Source organism: Babylonia areolata, chromosome 33 (genome assembly GCF_041734735.1).
Source record: "Babylonia areolata isolate BAREFJ2019XMU chromosome 33, ASM4173473v1, whole genome shotgun sequence".
NCBI classification, from domain to species: domain Eukaryota; kingdom Metazoa; phylum Mollusca; class Gastropoda; order Neogastropoda; family Buccinidae; genus Babylonia; species Babylonia areolata.
This window is the reverse complement of record NC_134908.1, coordinates 7,417,090-7,431,120: the sequence shown is the minus strand read 5'-3', so window position 1 is coordinate 7,431,120 and position 14,031 is coordinate 7,417,090. Positions and strand designations below refer to the sequence as shown.

At 43.3% G+C, this 14,031-nt stretch overlaps 1 protein-coding gene across 3 annotated transcripts in view; it reads left to right on the top strand.

Annotated features, from left to right (window-relative positions):
- LOC143277068 (tyrosyl-DNA phosphodiesterase 2-like) overlaps positions 1-3,218 on the top strand; it is an 18,227-nt gene extending 15,009 nt beyond the window's left edge. For all 3 annotated transcript variants that reach the window (XM_076581803.1, XM_076581804.1, XM_076581802.1), the window contains exons 6-7: positions 322-492; positions 2,724-3,218. In XM_076581803.1, coding sequence (XP_076437918.1) covers positions 322-492; positions 2,724-3,053 — 501 coding nt within the window. In that variant the 3' untranslated portion in view covers positions 3,054-3,218. The remainder of the gene's footprint in view (positions 1-321; positions 493-2,723) is intronic.
- Positions 3,219-14,031: the final 10,813 nt, after the last annotated feature.

Sequence of the window (14,031 nt, the reverse complement as noted above, 5' to 3'; positions counted from 1 at the left end):
TATTATTATCATTATTATTACTACTATCTTTTTTTTATATATTATAATTATTATTTATTTATTTATTTATGTAAGCTTATCAATTATTTATTCACCTTTCTTCTTTTATTTTGTTGTTGTTGTTTTTTTATCTCAAGGCCTGACTAAGCGCGTTGGGTTACGCCACTGCTGGTCAGGCATCTGCTTCATTGGCAGACGTGGTGTAGCGTATAAATTATGGATTTGTCCGAACGCAGTGACGCCTCCTTGAGCTACATGAAACTGAAACTGTTGGCAGTCGAGCGAGCGTCTTAACCGTTGTGCCACCGTCCCTGTTCTCAGTGCTGCGTGAAGGGCGTCCCCATGACGGTGATGACGTCACACCTGGAGAGCACCAAGTCGCACGCGGCCGAGAGGAAGCGCCAGCTGCAGGCGGCGCTGAAACGCATGAGGGAGTCTCCGGCCGAGCGAACGGTGGTCTTCGGTGGGGACCTCAACTTGAGGGACAAAGAGGTCTGTTTTGGGGGGTGTTGTTCGGTTTGGTGTGTGCGGGGGTGTGTGTGTGGGGGTGGGTGGGGGGGGGGGGGGGGGGGGGGGGTTGGGGCTGAAACGCATGAGGGAGTCTCCGGCCGAGCGAACGGTGGTCTTCGGTGGGGACCTCAACTTGAGGGACAAAGAGGTCTGTTTTGGGGGTGTTGTTCGGTAGGTGTAGGTGTGTGGAGTTGGGGGTGGGTGGGTGTGTAGGTGGGGTGTATGTGAAGGTGGGGGATGGCGTGTGTTCAGGGTGGGTGGGGGGGGTCAGGAGTCTCCGGCTGAGCGAACGGTGGTCTTTGGTGGGGACCTCAACTTGAGGGACAAAGAGGTCTGTTTTGGGGGGTGTTGTTTGGTTTGGTGTGTGCGTGTGTGTGTGTGTGGTGGGGGGGTTTGGGGATGGGTGGGTGTGTAGGTGATTTGTGTGTGTGTGAAGGTGGTGGGTGGTGTGTGTGCGGGATGGAGAGGGGTGGATGTGTGTCGGCGGTGTAGAGCGTTGGGTGTGGTGGAAGTGTGTGTGCGGGGTGCATGTGTGTGTGTGTGTGTGTGTGTGTAGGAGGTGGGGTGTTTGTGTGTGTGTGGTGTGTATTTGTGGTTTGTGTGTGGAGTGTGTGGTGTGTATTTGTGGTTTGTGTGTGTGTGTGTGTGTGTGTGTGTGTGTGTGTGCTTTTATCTGCTCGGCTGTTGGTGCTGTCAGTCACTGTATCCGACAATGTTTACTATCTTGCAGTGACCTCTCTTTACAAAACGACAGCTAGAGGAGGGGGGGGAGGGACTGCCCAAGGATGTGGGGGTGGGGTGGGGGGAGGGGGTCCTTTTTTATACCCCCCCCCCCATCCACACTTATGTTCACCACCACCATACTGAAGTGGAAAGGGACAATGTCAAACACACACACACACACACACACACACACACACACACACAGTCACACACACACAAACATCACACACACACACAGTCACATACGCACACACAAACATCACACACACACACACAGTCACACACACTCACACACACACAACGCACAACACAACACACACACACACACACAACACACAACACAAACACTCTCTCTCTCTGTCTCTCTCTCTCCAAAGGTACATAAGTCAAAATGGTATTAACAGCTGAGAAGGCACTTAATTATAATCAGTGCAGAAGTTGCTATCTTATTTTGACAGTCACACACACACACACACACACACACACACACACACAACACACACACACACAACACAACACACACAACACACAACACAAACTCTCTCTCTCTCTCCAAAGGTACACAAGTCAAAATGGTATCAACAGCTTAGAAGGCATTTAATTATAATCAGTGCAAAAGTTGCTATCTTATTTTGACAAAACAGAAAGCATAGCATTACATACATGAGTGTATGGTTGAGTCAGTCTGAATTCGTTTTGATATATTCTTGAGTGGATGGTTGAGTCAGTCCCCATTCATTTTGTCATTTTGTTATTATTATCATTATTTTTGTTTTTTCTTTAGTTTCCATTTCTTTGAAGTTTTTGTCAGGATGTGACTTTAGTGTTTCCAATGATTGGATATTTTCTTGGTTTAGATTGACTGAACGGTTGTGAAAACAGAGAGAGTTTTTAACAATTTTGAAGCAAAAAATATGTGAATTTCTGTTGTTGCTCCCTTGTCAAAAGACCTTTCTTGGCAATGACAGTCAACAATTCCAGTGTCTCTCTCTCTCTCTCTCTCTCTCTGAGTTCATTATTATCGTTACCGAAAGTCCAGTGTCTCTGATCTTAGTTGTCCTATATGCAGATGTGCTGAAGAAACCGTACTTCACTTTGTGTTGTGTTGCTCTGCTTTGAATGACCTGAGACATGAGTGGATTCCACAAAAATATTATAGACACCCTACTTTATTTCGACTTGCCATGCTTATGTCATCAACTAAAGAAACTATTTTAAAACACTTTGCTATTTACTTATATAAGGCTTTTAAGTTTCGCAGTGTATTATGCAGTTAATTATTATTAGTTGTGCATTATCCAGTTTGTGGATTATCATTTGCAGTTTATCATTTACTTTTTGTAATTTGTAAGGTTTTGATTTTGAATGTTGATTCACTGTACCCCCTTTCATTAGGGGCCATGGCCTTTATTGAATAAACTGTTGAATAAACTATCCGTATCCATATCCGTATCTCTCTGAGTTCCATGCGTCTGTTGTAAATCCGACAGCTGGAGGATGTGGGGGGGCTGCCCAGGGGCGTGGCGGACATGTGGGAGGCCACCGGCAGCCGGAAGGAGGCGCGCTACACCTGGGACACCTTCCGCAACGACAACCTGGGCGCCGACACCAGGTGGCGCTCCAAGCAGCGCTTCGACCGCCTCTTCCTGCGGCAGCGGGAGGAGGAGGGAGGAGGGGTCGGGGGTGACGGGGGCGCGGCGGTCAAGCCCGTCTACTTTGAGCTGGTGGGGTTGGAGCGGCTGGAGGGGGTTCGATGCTTCCCCAGCGACCACTGGGGCATCCTGACCCACTTCGATATCCTGCCGTCCTTCGACAAGTAGTGAGTGACTCGACGACGGTGGGAAGAGAGTCTTCCCGGGTTCGCCGTCTTTTTCTGTTTCTCCTTTGCGTGTGCTGGTCTGGCGATGACTAGGGGTTGTCATCATCCGGAATGTTGTCTTTGGTTGGTTGGGAGTTGTCGTCCGGAATGTTGTCTTTTGGTTGGAGGTGTCATCCGGAATGTTGTCTTTTGGTTGGGAGTCGTCATCCGAAATGTTGTCTTTTGGTTGAGAGTCGTCATCCGGAATGTTGTCTTTTGGTTGGGAGTCATCATCCACAATGTTGTCTTTTGGTTGGGAGTTGTCATCCGGAATGTTGTCTTTTGGTTGAGAGTCGTCATCCGACATGTTGTCTTTTGGTTGAGAGTCGTCATCCGGAATGTTGTCTTTTGGTTGGGAGTTGTCATCCGGAATGTTGTCTTTTGGTTGGGAGTCATCATCCACAATGTTGTCTTTTGGTTGGGAGTTGTCATCCGGAATGTTGTCTTTTGGTTGGAAGTTGTCATCCGAAATGTTGTCTTTTGGTTGGGAGGTGTCGTCTGGAATGTTGTCTTTTGGTTGGGAGTTGTCATCCGGAATGTTGTCTTTTGGTTGGGAGGTGTCGTCTGGAATGTTGTCTTTTGGTTGGGAGGCGTCATCCGACATGTTGTGTTAGTTTGGTTGGGAGGCGTCATCTGGAATGTTGTCTTTGGTTGTTTGGAAGTCGTCATCTGGAACGTTGTCTTTGGCTGGGAGGTGTCATCCAAAATGTTGTCTTTGGCTGGGAGTCGTCATTCGAAATGTTGTTTTTGTTTGGGGGGAGTCATCCGGAATGTTGTCTTTTGGTTGGGAGTCATCCGGAATGTTGTCTTTTGGTTGGGAGTCGTCATCCGGAATGTTGTCTTTTGGTTGGGAGTCATCCGGAATGTTGTCTTTTGGTTGGGAGTCGTCATCCGGAATGTTGTCTTTTGGTTGTGAGTCATCCGGAATGTTGTCTTTTGGTTGTGAGTCGTCATCCGGAATGTTGTCTTTTGGTTGGGAGTCATCATCCGGAATGTTGTCTTTGGTTGGAAGTTGTCATCCAGAATGTTGTCTTTTGGTTTTGAGTCATCAGGAATGTTGTCTTTTGGTTGGGAGTCATCATCTAGAATGTTGTCTTTTGGTTGGGAGTAATCTGGAATGTTGTCTTTTGGTTGTGAGTCATCCGGAATGTTGTCTTTTGGTTGGGAGTCGTCATCCGGAATGTTGTCTTTTGGTTGTGAGTCATCCGGAATGTTGTCTTTTGGTTGGGAGTCATCCGGAATGTTGTCTTTTGGTTGGGAGTCGTCATCCAGAATGTTGTCTTTTGGTTGGGAGTCATCAGGAATGTTGTCTTTTGGTTGGGAGTAATCTGGAATGTTGTCTTTTGGTTGGGAGTAATCTGGAATGTTGTCTTTTGGTTCGGAGGCGTCATCCGACATGTTGTGTTTGTTTGGTTGGGAGGCATCATCCGGAATGTTGTCTTTGGTTGGCAGTTGTCATCCAAAATGTTGTCTTTGGTTGGTTGGCAGTTGTCATCCAAAATGTTGTCTTTGGTTGGTTGGAAGTCGTCATCCGGAATGTTGTCTTTTGGTTGGAAGTAATCATCTGGAATGTTGTCTTTGGTTGGTTAGGAGGAGTCATCCGGAATGTTGTCTTTGGTTGAGAGTTGTCATCTGAAATGTTGTCTTCTGGTTGGAAGTCGTCATCCGGAATGTTGTCTTTTGCTTGGGAGTCATCATCCAGAATGTTGTCTTTGTTTGACAAAGTTTGTCTTTACTAGTTGTCTTTGTTTTCGTCTTTCTTCACACAGATCTATAGTCAGTGTTCTCCCGGGGCTGTTGACAATTGGGTAATAAGTCTATTTTTTGTGCATTTGTGTCTTTAGTGGGATTTGGAATGATTGGAGTGTGTGTGTGTGTGTGGGGTGTGTGTGTGTGTGTGTGTATACATGTGGGCGTGGGAGTGAGTGTGTGATGTGTGTGTGAGTGTGTGTGTGTGTGTTCTTTGTGCGTGTGTTGCGTATGTGCGTATGTTGTGTGTATGATTGGACTGCAGGCATATGTGTGAGTGTGTGTACGCGTGCACTAAAGCAGTGTTTGTACATGCATACACAAAGTTCAGATTTGTTGGAAAAGAGATTGTTTTCAATTGAATGTGATATGTGCAACTTACTGGGGTGTTTTTTTTTTTCTACTGTATTCTTTGTGTAGAGTTTATTTGTTAAACCCCCCCGAAACCGGAGTATGGCTGCCTACATGGCAGGTTAGAAACGGGTCATACACATAAAAGCCCACTTGTGTACATATGAGTGAACATGGGAGTTGCAGTCCACGAATGCAGAAGAAGAAGAATTCATTAAAAAAAAAAAAAAAAAAAAAAAAAAAAAAAACCATCAGATTACAAAACCATGTAAAAGCAGAAGCCTTTTATTGTGATTATTATGATAATCCTACTCCTCCTTTATGCCTCTTACTGTTGCGTCAGAGAGTAAGAAGAATTGTGTTCAAAAGACATCGAGCTTTGACAAGGCATATGGACAAAAAGAAAGTATTAAAGAAAGCTTTGCATCTCCACAAGGTTTTAAGTGGTGGGTGTGTGGTTGAATGTGTGTGAATGTGTGGGCATGTGTATATGGATGTACACAAGTGTCTCCATAAAAAAAAAAAAACTAACGGGAGGAGTTTGTATTATACTCCATGTTTGGTGTTTACATATACTTACCATGTCAAACTGATGCAAACTAGGCCTATGGTTTGCTCTGTTTGGCCAAATTTCGCGCGGCTAACAGTGAAAAGACGCCCCTCTTAGTCTGGCCCGCTCTTAGCCAATCAAACGCTTCTAACAGCTATAAGTATTTTAAAAAAACTGAATCACACCGTACTGTATGGTGTTAGGAATTTATTTATCTTTTTTCCCCCCCCTTCCTTCCCCACTAAATTGAAAAAAGTCAAATCTGCATAGTCTGTGTGAAATTGAAGAAAGCATCTCATGTATGACTCGGATTTTTTGACATGCTGTTTTGAATTTGACAACACTTGCATAATTTGTGTCCGAACTTTCAGATATTTTTGCAGACTTGTTGATGATACCCTGAGGTTGCTGTGTGGAAATTTTCAATGAATTCGGTTTTTCTATCACTGAGAAAATACTTGTCAAAAAGCGGTTCACTTTTTTTTTTTGGGGGGGGGGACACCCAATACATACACATGCATTTGAGGTTTTTGTCTTTGTGCACATGCACAAGTACCTTGCACACATGTGAGCGTGTGTTTTTTTTGTGTTTTTTTTCATAATTAAGTGCTGATCACTTCTGCAAGTTGGTTGGTTTTTTTTTAATTTTTTTTTTTACGATATGAGACAGAACAGTGTTACTGTGTGACCTATTTGTGTATTTATTATTTTATTGGATCGACTCATTCCATTGGTGGATCTTGCCAAGGCATTGTGTCAGTGTCAGTGAGGCAGGCTTGAATATTCTGTGCCACAACACCCGACACGGCCCTGCAATATCATGCACACAAAAATCCTGACCCCCCCCCACACACCCCCCCCCAAGAAAAAAAAGGGATGGAAAAACATGATGAAAGTGACAGGTGTTGTTTGGGGGTGTGGGTGGGGGGGGGGGGCGGGGATAGGGGTGTCGTGTATAAAAGACACATCAAGACACAAGCGGAGGGATGGCCTAGAGGTAACGCGTCCGCCTAGGAAGCGAGAGAATCTGAGCGCGCTGGTTCGAATCACGGCTCAGCCGCCAGTATTTTCTCCCCCTCCACTAGACCTTGAGTGGTGGTCTGGACGCTAGTCATTTGGATGAGACGATAAACACTTAGCGCACGTAAAAGAACCCACGGCAACAAAAGGGTTGTTCCTGGCAAATTTCTGTAGAAAAATCCACTTCCATAGGGAAAACAAATGAAACTGCACGCAGGAAAAAATACCAAAAAAAATGGGTGGCGCTGTAGTATAGCGACGCGCTCTCCCTGGGGAGAGCAGCCCGAATTTCACACAGAGAAATTTGCTGTGATAAAAAAAGAAATACAAAGGCAAAACAAATACAAATACATCCAACAAAAATGTACCCAACAAGAAAACAAACAACTTTTTTTTGTTTGTATTTGGTTTCATACAGATTTATTGAATGATTTCTTATCAAAAGCATGTTCAGTTCTCGAATACAACATCCAAGGGCAAAGCTCATCATGAATCATGGCAGAAAAGATTGGCATTCAAACAAACGCGAGTAAAAAACATGAAAAAATAAAAAGTATAATAAACTTGCTTCGAAAGCAGCCAAAGGAAGTACGTATATAGCACTCCCGAGTACTAAGAGACCCATTTATAAATGTTTGCATGATTTGACTACAGTTTACAAGCTGTTGTTAAGAGAACTGGCCAGAGGGAAAACAGACCCCCAAGACAGACCGCAAACTACACTATGAAGATGCAAGAGAGACAAGAAAGCCCCAGGCATCAACCCCCTCAGACACACATCGTAAGCAGTATGTAGCCTCCCAATGTGGGAAGCTGTAGCCTCTGAACGATCATCAGGGCAGAGAAAGGCCCTATCCAAGTTTGAACAGACACTTGTCCAAACACACAAGTGGCAAAGCTGCAAATATCGAAGGTCCAAAGTCTGACGTACTAACCCACCAGCATCACACTTCCGTCTGTGCAAAAGTGTGGGAGAGGCGCCACTCTCTCAACAGTTCTGTCAAGCCACAACCGACGTTGCGCAAGACACAAGACCCCAGGCAAAGAAGGAAAGGTAGAAAGTCTGACATACAAAACCTACCAGCATCAGATTTTTGTCCACACGAAAGTGTGGGAGAGACTGCCACTCTTGAACAGGCCTGTCGAGCCACAACTGATGTTATGCAAGAAATAAGACCCCGGGCAAAGAAAGAAGGTATAATGTCTGACATACAAAACCTACCAGCATCAGATTTTTGTCCACACGAAAGTGTGGGAGAGACTGCCACTCTTGAACAGTTCTGTCAAGCCACAACCGACGTTGCGCAAGACACAAGACCCCGGGCAAAGAAGGAAAGGTAGAAAGTCTGACATACAAAACCTACCAGCATCAGATTTTTGTCCACACGAAAGTGTGGGAGAGACTGCCACTCTTGAACAGGCCTGTCGAGCCACAACTGATGTTATGCAAGAAATAAGACCCCGGGCAAAGAAAGAAGGTATAATGTCTGACATACAAAACCTACCAGCATCAGATTTTTGTCTACACAAAATTGTGGGAGAGACTGCCACTCTTGAACAGGCCTGTTGAGCCACAACTGAGGTTGCGCAAGAAACAAGACCCCGGGAAAAGAAGGAAAGGTAGAAAGTCTGACATACAAAACCTACCAGCATCAGATTTTTGTCTACACAAAAGTGTGGGAGAGACTGCCACTCTTGAACAGGCCTGTTGAGCCACAACTGATGTTATGCAAGAAACGAGACCCCGGGCAAAGAAGGAAGGTATAACGTCTGACATACAAAACCTACCAGCATCAGATTTTTGTCTACACAAAAGTGTGGGAGAGACTGCCACTCTCGAACAGGCTTTTGCAGCCACAGCCAACATTATGCAAGAAACAAGACCCCGGGCAAAGAAAGAAGGTATAACGTCCGACATACAAACCAACCAGCATCAGATTTTTGTCTACACAAAAGTGTGGGAGAGACTGCCACTCTTGAACAGGCCTGTGCAGCCACAACTGACGCTGCGCAAAAAACAAGACCCCGGGCAAAGAAGAAGGTATAACGTCTGACATAACAAACCCACCAGTATCAGATTTTTGTCTACACAAAAGTGTGGGAGAGACTGCCACTCTTGAACAGGCCTGTCGAGCCACAACTGATGTTATGCAAGAAATAAGACCCCGGGCAAAGAAAGAAGGTATAACGTCTGACATAACAAACCCACCAGTATCAGATTTTTGTCCACACAAAAGTGTGGGAGAGACTGCCACTCTTGAACAGGCCTGTGCCGCCACAGCTGACGCTGCGCAAAAAACAAGACCCCGGGCAAAGAAGAAGGTATAACGTCTGACATAACAAACCCACCAGTATCAGATTTTTGTCCACACGAAAGTGTGGGAGAGACGGCCACTCTTGAACAGGCCTGTCGAGCCACAACTGATGTTATGCAAGAAACGAGACCCCGGGCAAAGAAAGAAGGTATAACGTCTGACATACAAACCCACCAGTATCAGATTTTTGTCCACACAAAAGTGTGGGAGAGACGGCCACTCTTGAACAGGCCTGTCGAGCCACAACTGATGTTATGCAAGAAACGAGACCCCGGGCAAAGAAAGAAGGTATAACGTCCGACATACAAACCCACCAGCATCAGATTTTTGTCTACACAAAAGTGTGGGAGAGACTGCCACTCTTGAACAGGCCTGTGCAGCCACAACTGACGCTGCGCAAAAAACAAGACCCCGGGCAAAGAAGAAGGTATAACGTCTGACATAACAAACCCACCAGTATCAGATTTTTGTCTACACAAAAGTGTGGGAGAGACTGCCACTCTTGAACAGGCCTGTCCAGCCACAGCCGACGCTGCGCAAGACACAAGGCCCAGAGTAAAGGAGGAAGGTGTAAAGTCCGACATACAAACCCACCAGCGTCACACTTCCCGTCTGCGCAAAGAGTGGAATTTTCCAGACTGCCCCCCTCTCGAGCACGACACTGCGCAAGAAACACAAGACCCAGGGCACAACTCCTCCCAAGCCTCCCAGAGACTGTAGGATGCCTACCGTATACTCTTAGAATCAAAGAGTTGACAGCGTACCTAACATTCATTAAAATGTAAATAAAAAACGACACTCAAACAAATCAATACTGACATGGATGTTGATGTGGGCAAAACAGTAGGGTTTTTTTTTTATATAAATTTTTTAAAGTCTAATCATTCTGCAACTGATGTATACGTACAAGGAATGAAGAGTCATATAAAAAATTTAAAAAAAAACCAAAAAAACAAACAAAAAACAAACCCTGTCACGCCAGCATATGTTTCAGTTTCAAGGAAGCATCGACTTGGCGAGGAGGATGTCGTTCATCAGGCATGCTGACACTGACACTGACACTGTGAAGAGATGAACGAGAACGAGGTAAAGAAGAGGAAGAAGCAAAAGAAAGCGTTACAGCATGCTGACCGATTCACACGCGGTGAAGAAAGACCGCTGGACAGCGGGATTCGAACCCACACCCTCACGGACTCTCTGTATCGGCAGATGAGCGTCTTCACCATTCTGCCACCTTCCCCCCTTCTTAGATCTCAGAGATAAGATAAGATTGAAGACTTCTGTAACTGAAACTTTCTGCTACAACACATGAATACTCGTCAGACCCCAGCTGGCCAGCTCCAAAGAGGCTGCTTCAGGGAATGAATACCCATCACATCTTAAAAACCAGTCGAAGCAAAAACCAAAATAATACCAAAAGGTAACAATATGAATACTGACTTCCCCAAGTCTCATTCAGTTTATGTAAAAAACAAAAAACAACAGAAAACAAACATACAAACAAAACAAAAACAGAACAAAAAACCCACCAAAAAAACACACACCACTTTCCACAGAAATGTTAAAAGAAACAGAAAAAAAAAAGTGGAAGAAGAAGCACATTATTCATAACTCGCTGCCACTGCAACTTTTTCTGTCTTTCTGTCTGTCTTTCTATCTTTCTTCTGAATAATCTTAGTTGCCTGCTGAAGAAGAGAAATGGCTGCAGTGCTAAAAATAGCAACAAGCCTCTTCAGCCAGACTGCAGTGCTAAAAATAGCAACAAGGCTAGTCAGCCATACTGCAGTGCTAAAAATAGCAACAAGGCTCTTCAGCTATACGTACAGCAGTTGTGTGTTCTGTGGCCATCCCTTTGCTCAGGGGGCCACTGAGGGAAGCAGTATGATCTAAAAAAACAACAACAAAAAAACTCCGCTGTATGGGAAGCTGGAGATGTGTCCGGGCAACAGTCTTGTGTGGCATGAACCTAAGGGAAATTAAAGACAATAAAATAAAATAAAACAAAACAAACAAGAAAGGCAAGGCCTTCAAGACTCACTTGTGATAACACTTACAAAAAAAAAAAAAAAAAAAAAAAAAAAAAAAAATCCTTAAAATGTGTTCTGTATTTGTTATTATAAAGCTTTGTGTTTAAAAAAGAAAAAAAAAAAAAAGAAAAAAAAAAAGTCCTAACCAGATTCGAACCCCGCATGTTCGGGTGAGAAGAAACTGCCTTATCCATTACACTATCGTAGCTCCTTAACTGACGTTCTAAAATTTAACACTGAAAATGTCAATGTTAAAGTTTACCACGGACACACACACACACACACAGAGGCAACCGAACACCGGGTTAAAACATAGACTCACTTTGTTTACACAAGTGAGTCAAAAAACCCATTAAGTTCTGCTGAACATTCTTATGAAAGCAAATTATTGGGTCCCGTCAACACAACTGCTTCACCTCTCTCATGAACCTACGGGAAAACACAGACAAACAAGGAGAAAAAACAACAACAAATAAACAACAAAACCCAAACCTTCATTAAGTTCTGTGGAGCTTTCTTCATGGTGTAGCGTATATGGATTTGTCCGAACGCAGTGACGCCTCCTTGAGCTACTGAAACTGATACTGAAACTGAAACTTTCTTACGAGAGCAATTTATCGCGTCTCATGAACACAAGTACTTCAGCCTTCTCACAACAGTTCTTGCTCTCCAGCGCATTCATCATCCCTCTGACGACATTTATCACTCTTTATGAGTTATCTCTCTAATGGCAGCAAGTATTATAGCAGACCAACCTTGATACAGGTCATATCATTGGTCGGTTTGAAACTTCCTTTACCTCCTACACGGATCATTTCATTGGTTAGCTTGAAGTTTTCTTCATCCTTTTGCCTGAACGTGGAAAACGATACACTAATCTTTTTCTTTCTTTTTTTTTTTTTTTTTTTTTTTAAATCTTAAAATTTGTTTATACTGGTATTTGCACTTTGTGCATTTGCTGATGTTATAGCTGGCCCACTTCCCAAAACAGACACCTGAAAAACTGGTCAGTAAATCTGATGAGCAATACTTGAAAAAAACCCACCACACATCGATTCAGTGGATAAATGCTCAAATTTCAAAATTGTGTGGTCCCAGTTTCCTCCCAAATTGGGTCCACAGTACACAAAAAAAATTAGGTATGTGTGCATATGTATTATACACACACACACATATATATACACACACACATACAATTGTTCCATGTTATGATACTATAATGCTACCACCCTTGACGGGCGCCATAGCCAAATGGTTAAAGCGTTGGACTTTCAATCTGAGGGTCCCAGGTTCGAATCACAGTGATGGCGCCTGGTAGGTAAAGGGTGGAGATTTTTACGATCTCCCAGGTCAACATACGTGCAGACCTGCCAGTGCCTGAACCCCCTTCGTGTGTATACGCAAGCAGAAGATCAAATACGCACGTTAAAGATCCTGTAATCCATGTCAGCGTTTGGTGGGTTATGGAAACAAGAACATACCCAGCATGCACACCCCCGAAAGCGGAGTATGGCTGTCTACATGGCGGGGTAAAAACGGTCATACACGTAAAAAGCCCACTCGCGTATATACGAGTGAACGTGGGAGTTGAAGCCCACGAACGCAGAAGAAGAAGAAGCTGCTACCACTCGCTTTTGTCTCGTCTCTGTTGTCGTTATTGTGGTAGTCGATGTAACTGATGCTATAGCTATGTTTTAACTGGTCTCATTAGTCGATGTAATTGATGCCACGGCTATGTTTTAACTGGTTTCATTATCATTAATATCATCTTATCGTTACCATCTATTTTACTGCTATTACAAGTACAGTGGTTATTGAAATCATCACCACTACTACAATCACTATTGCCAACACTGATTGACTGAATGACTGGTCATGTAGTTAGTTAATCTTAAAAAAATAAAATAAAATAAAAAAATAAAAAATTCTGGACCACAAAAAGGGCAGAAAAAAAAACCACCCAAAAAACCACCCCTCTTAATTTCAACAAAACAAGCATTATGTCCTTCACGTGATTGACAGACGCTAATATGAAAAACAAAAAGTGCATTTCATAGATCTAAACAGCTTATGAACAACAAAGCTCTTCATTGTTAATTGTTGCTAAATAGTTCAGCCGGCCACACAGGGCCATATCAGGACTGTCAAACCATACAAATGCTCAAATGTGTCAACACAAAACTGTCACACACACACACACACACACAAAAACCCCACCTATTAAGATAAACCTACAAAACACAGTTTATGACACATTATCCTAACTATTTAACTCCTTTGGGCAAATAAGATTAGGCTGCGCTGAGGACGCCAACCATTCTGCTTGAAATTTATCATCCCCTGATTATAAAAATTTGCAAAAAAAAAAAGAAAAAAAAGAAAAAGAAAGAAAAACAAGATCATACAAGAGAGGCATGGCCTTCAAGACTCACTTGTGATAAATTAAGTCCCTTAGCATTATTTACAGAGTAATTTCCCTTTTTTACTATCTGCACCAAAACGTTTGCAAAATAAATAAAAATTCCGTGCTTAGGAAAAGAACTTCCTGTTTGAACAAAAAATGATAATAATGACCCCTCTTGTTGTTGTGTCAGAATAAGAGGTCAAAGTGCCAAGTTTAGAGAATACAAAAAATATAAATATAACAGTAAATGCAGTTTGCATATAATTGGGCTTCATTTTTTATTTTTTTGTGCCCATCCCAGAGGTGCAATATTGTTTTAAACAAGATGACTGGAAAGAACTGAATTTTTCCTATTTTTATGCCTAATTTGGTGTCAACTGACAAAGTAGTTGCCGAGAAAATGTCAATGTTAAAGTTTACCACGGACACACAGACACACGGACACACACACACATACACACACAGACAACCGAACACCGGGTTAAAACATAGACTCACTTTGTTTACACAAGTGAGTCAAAAAA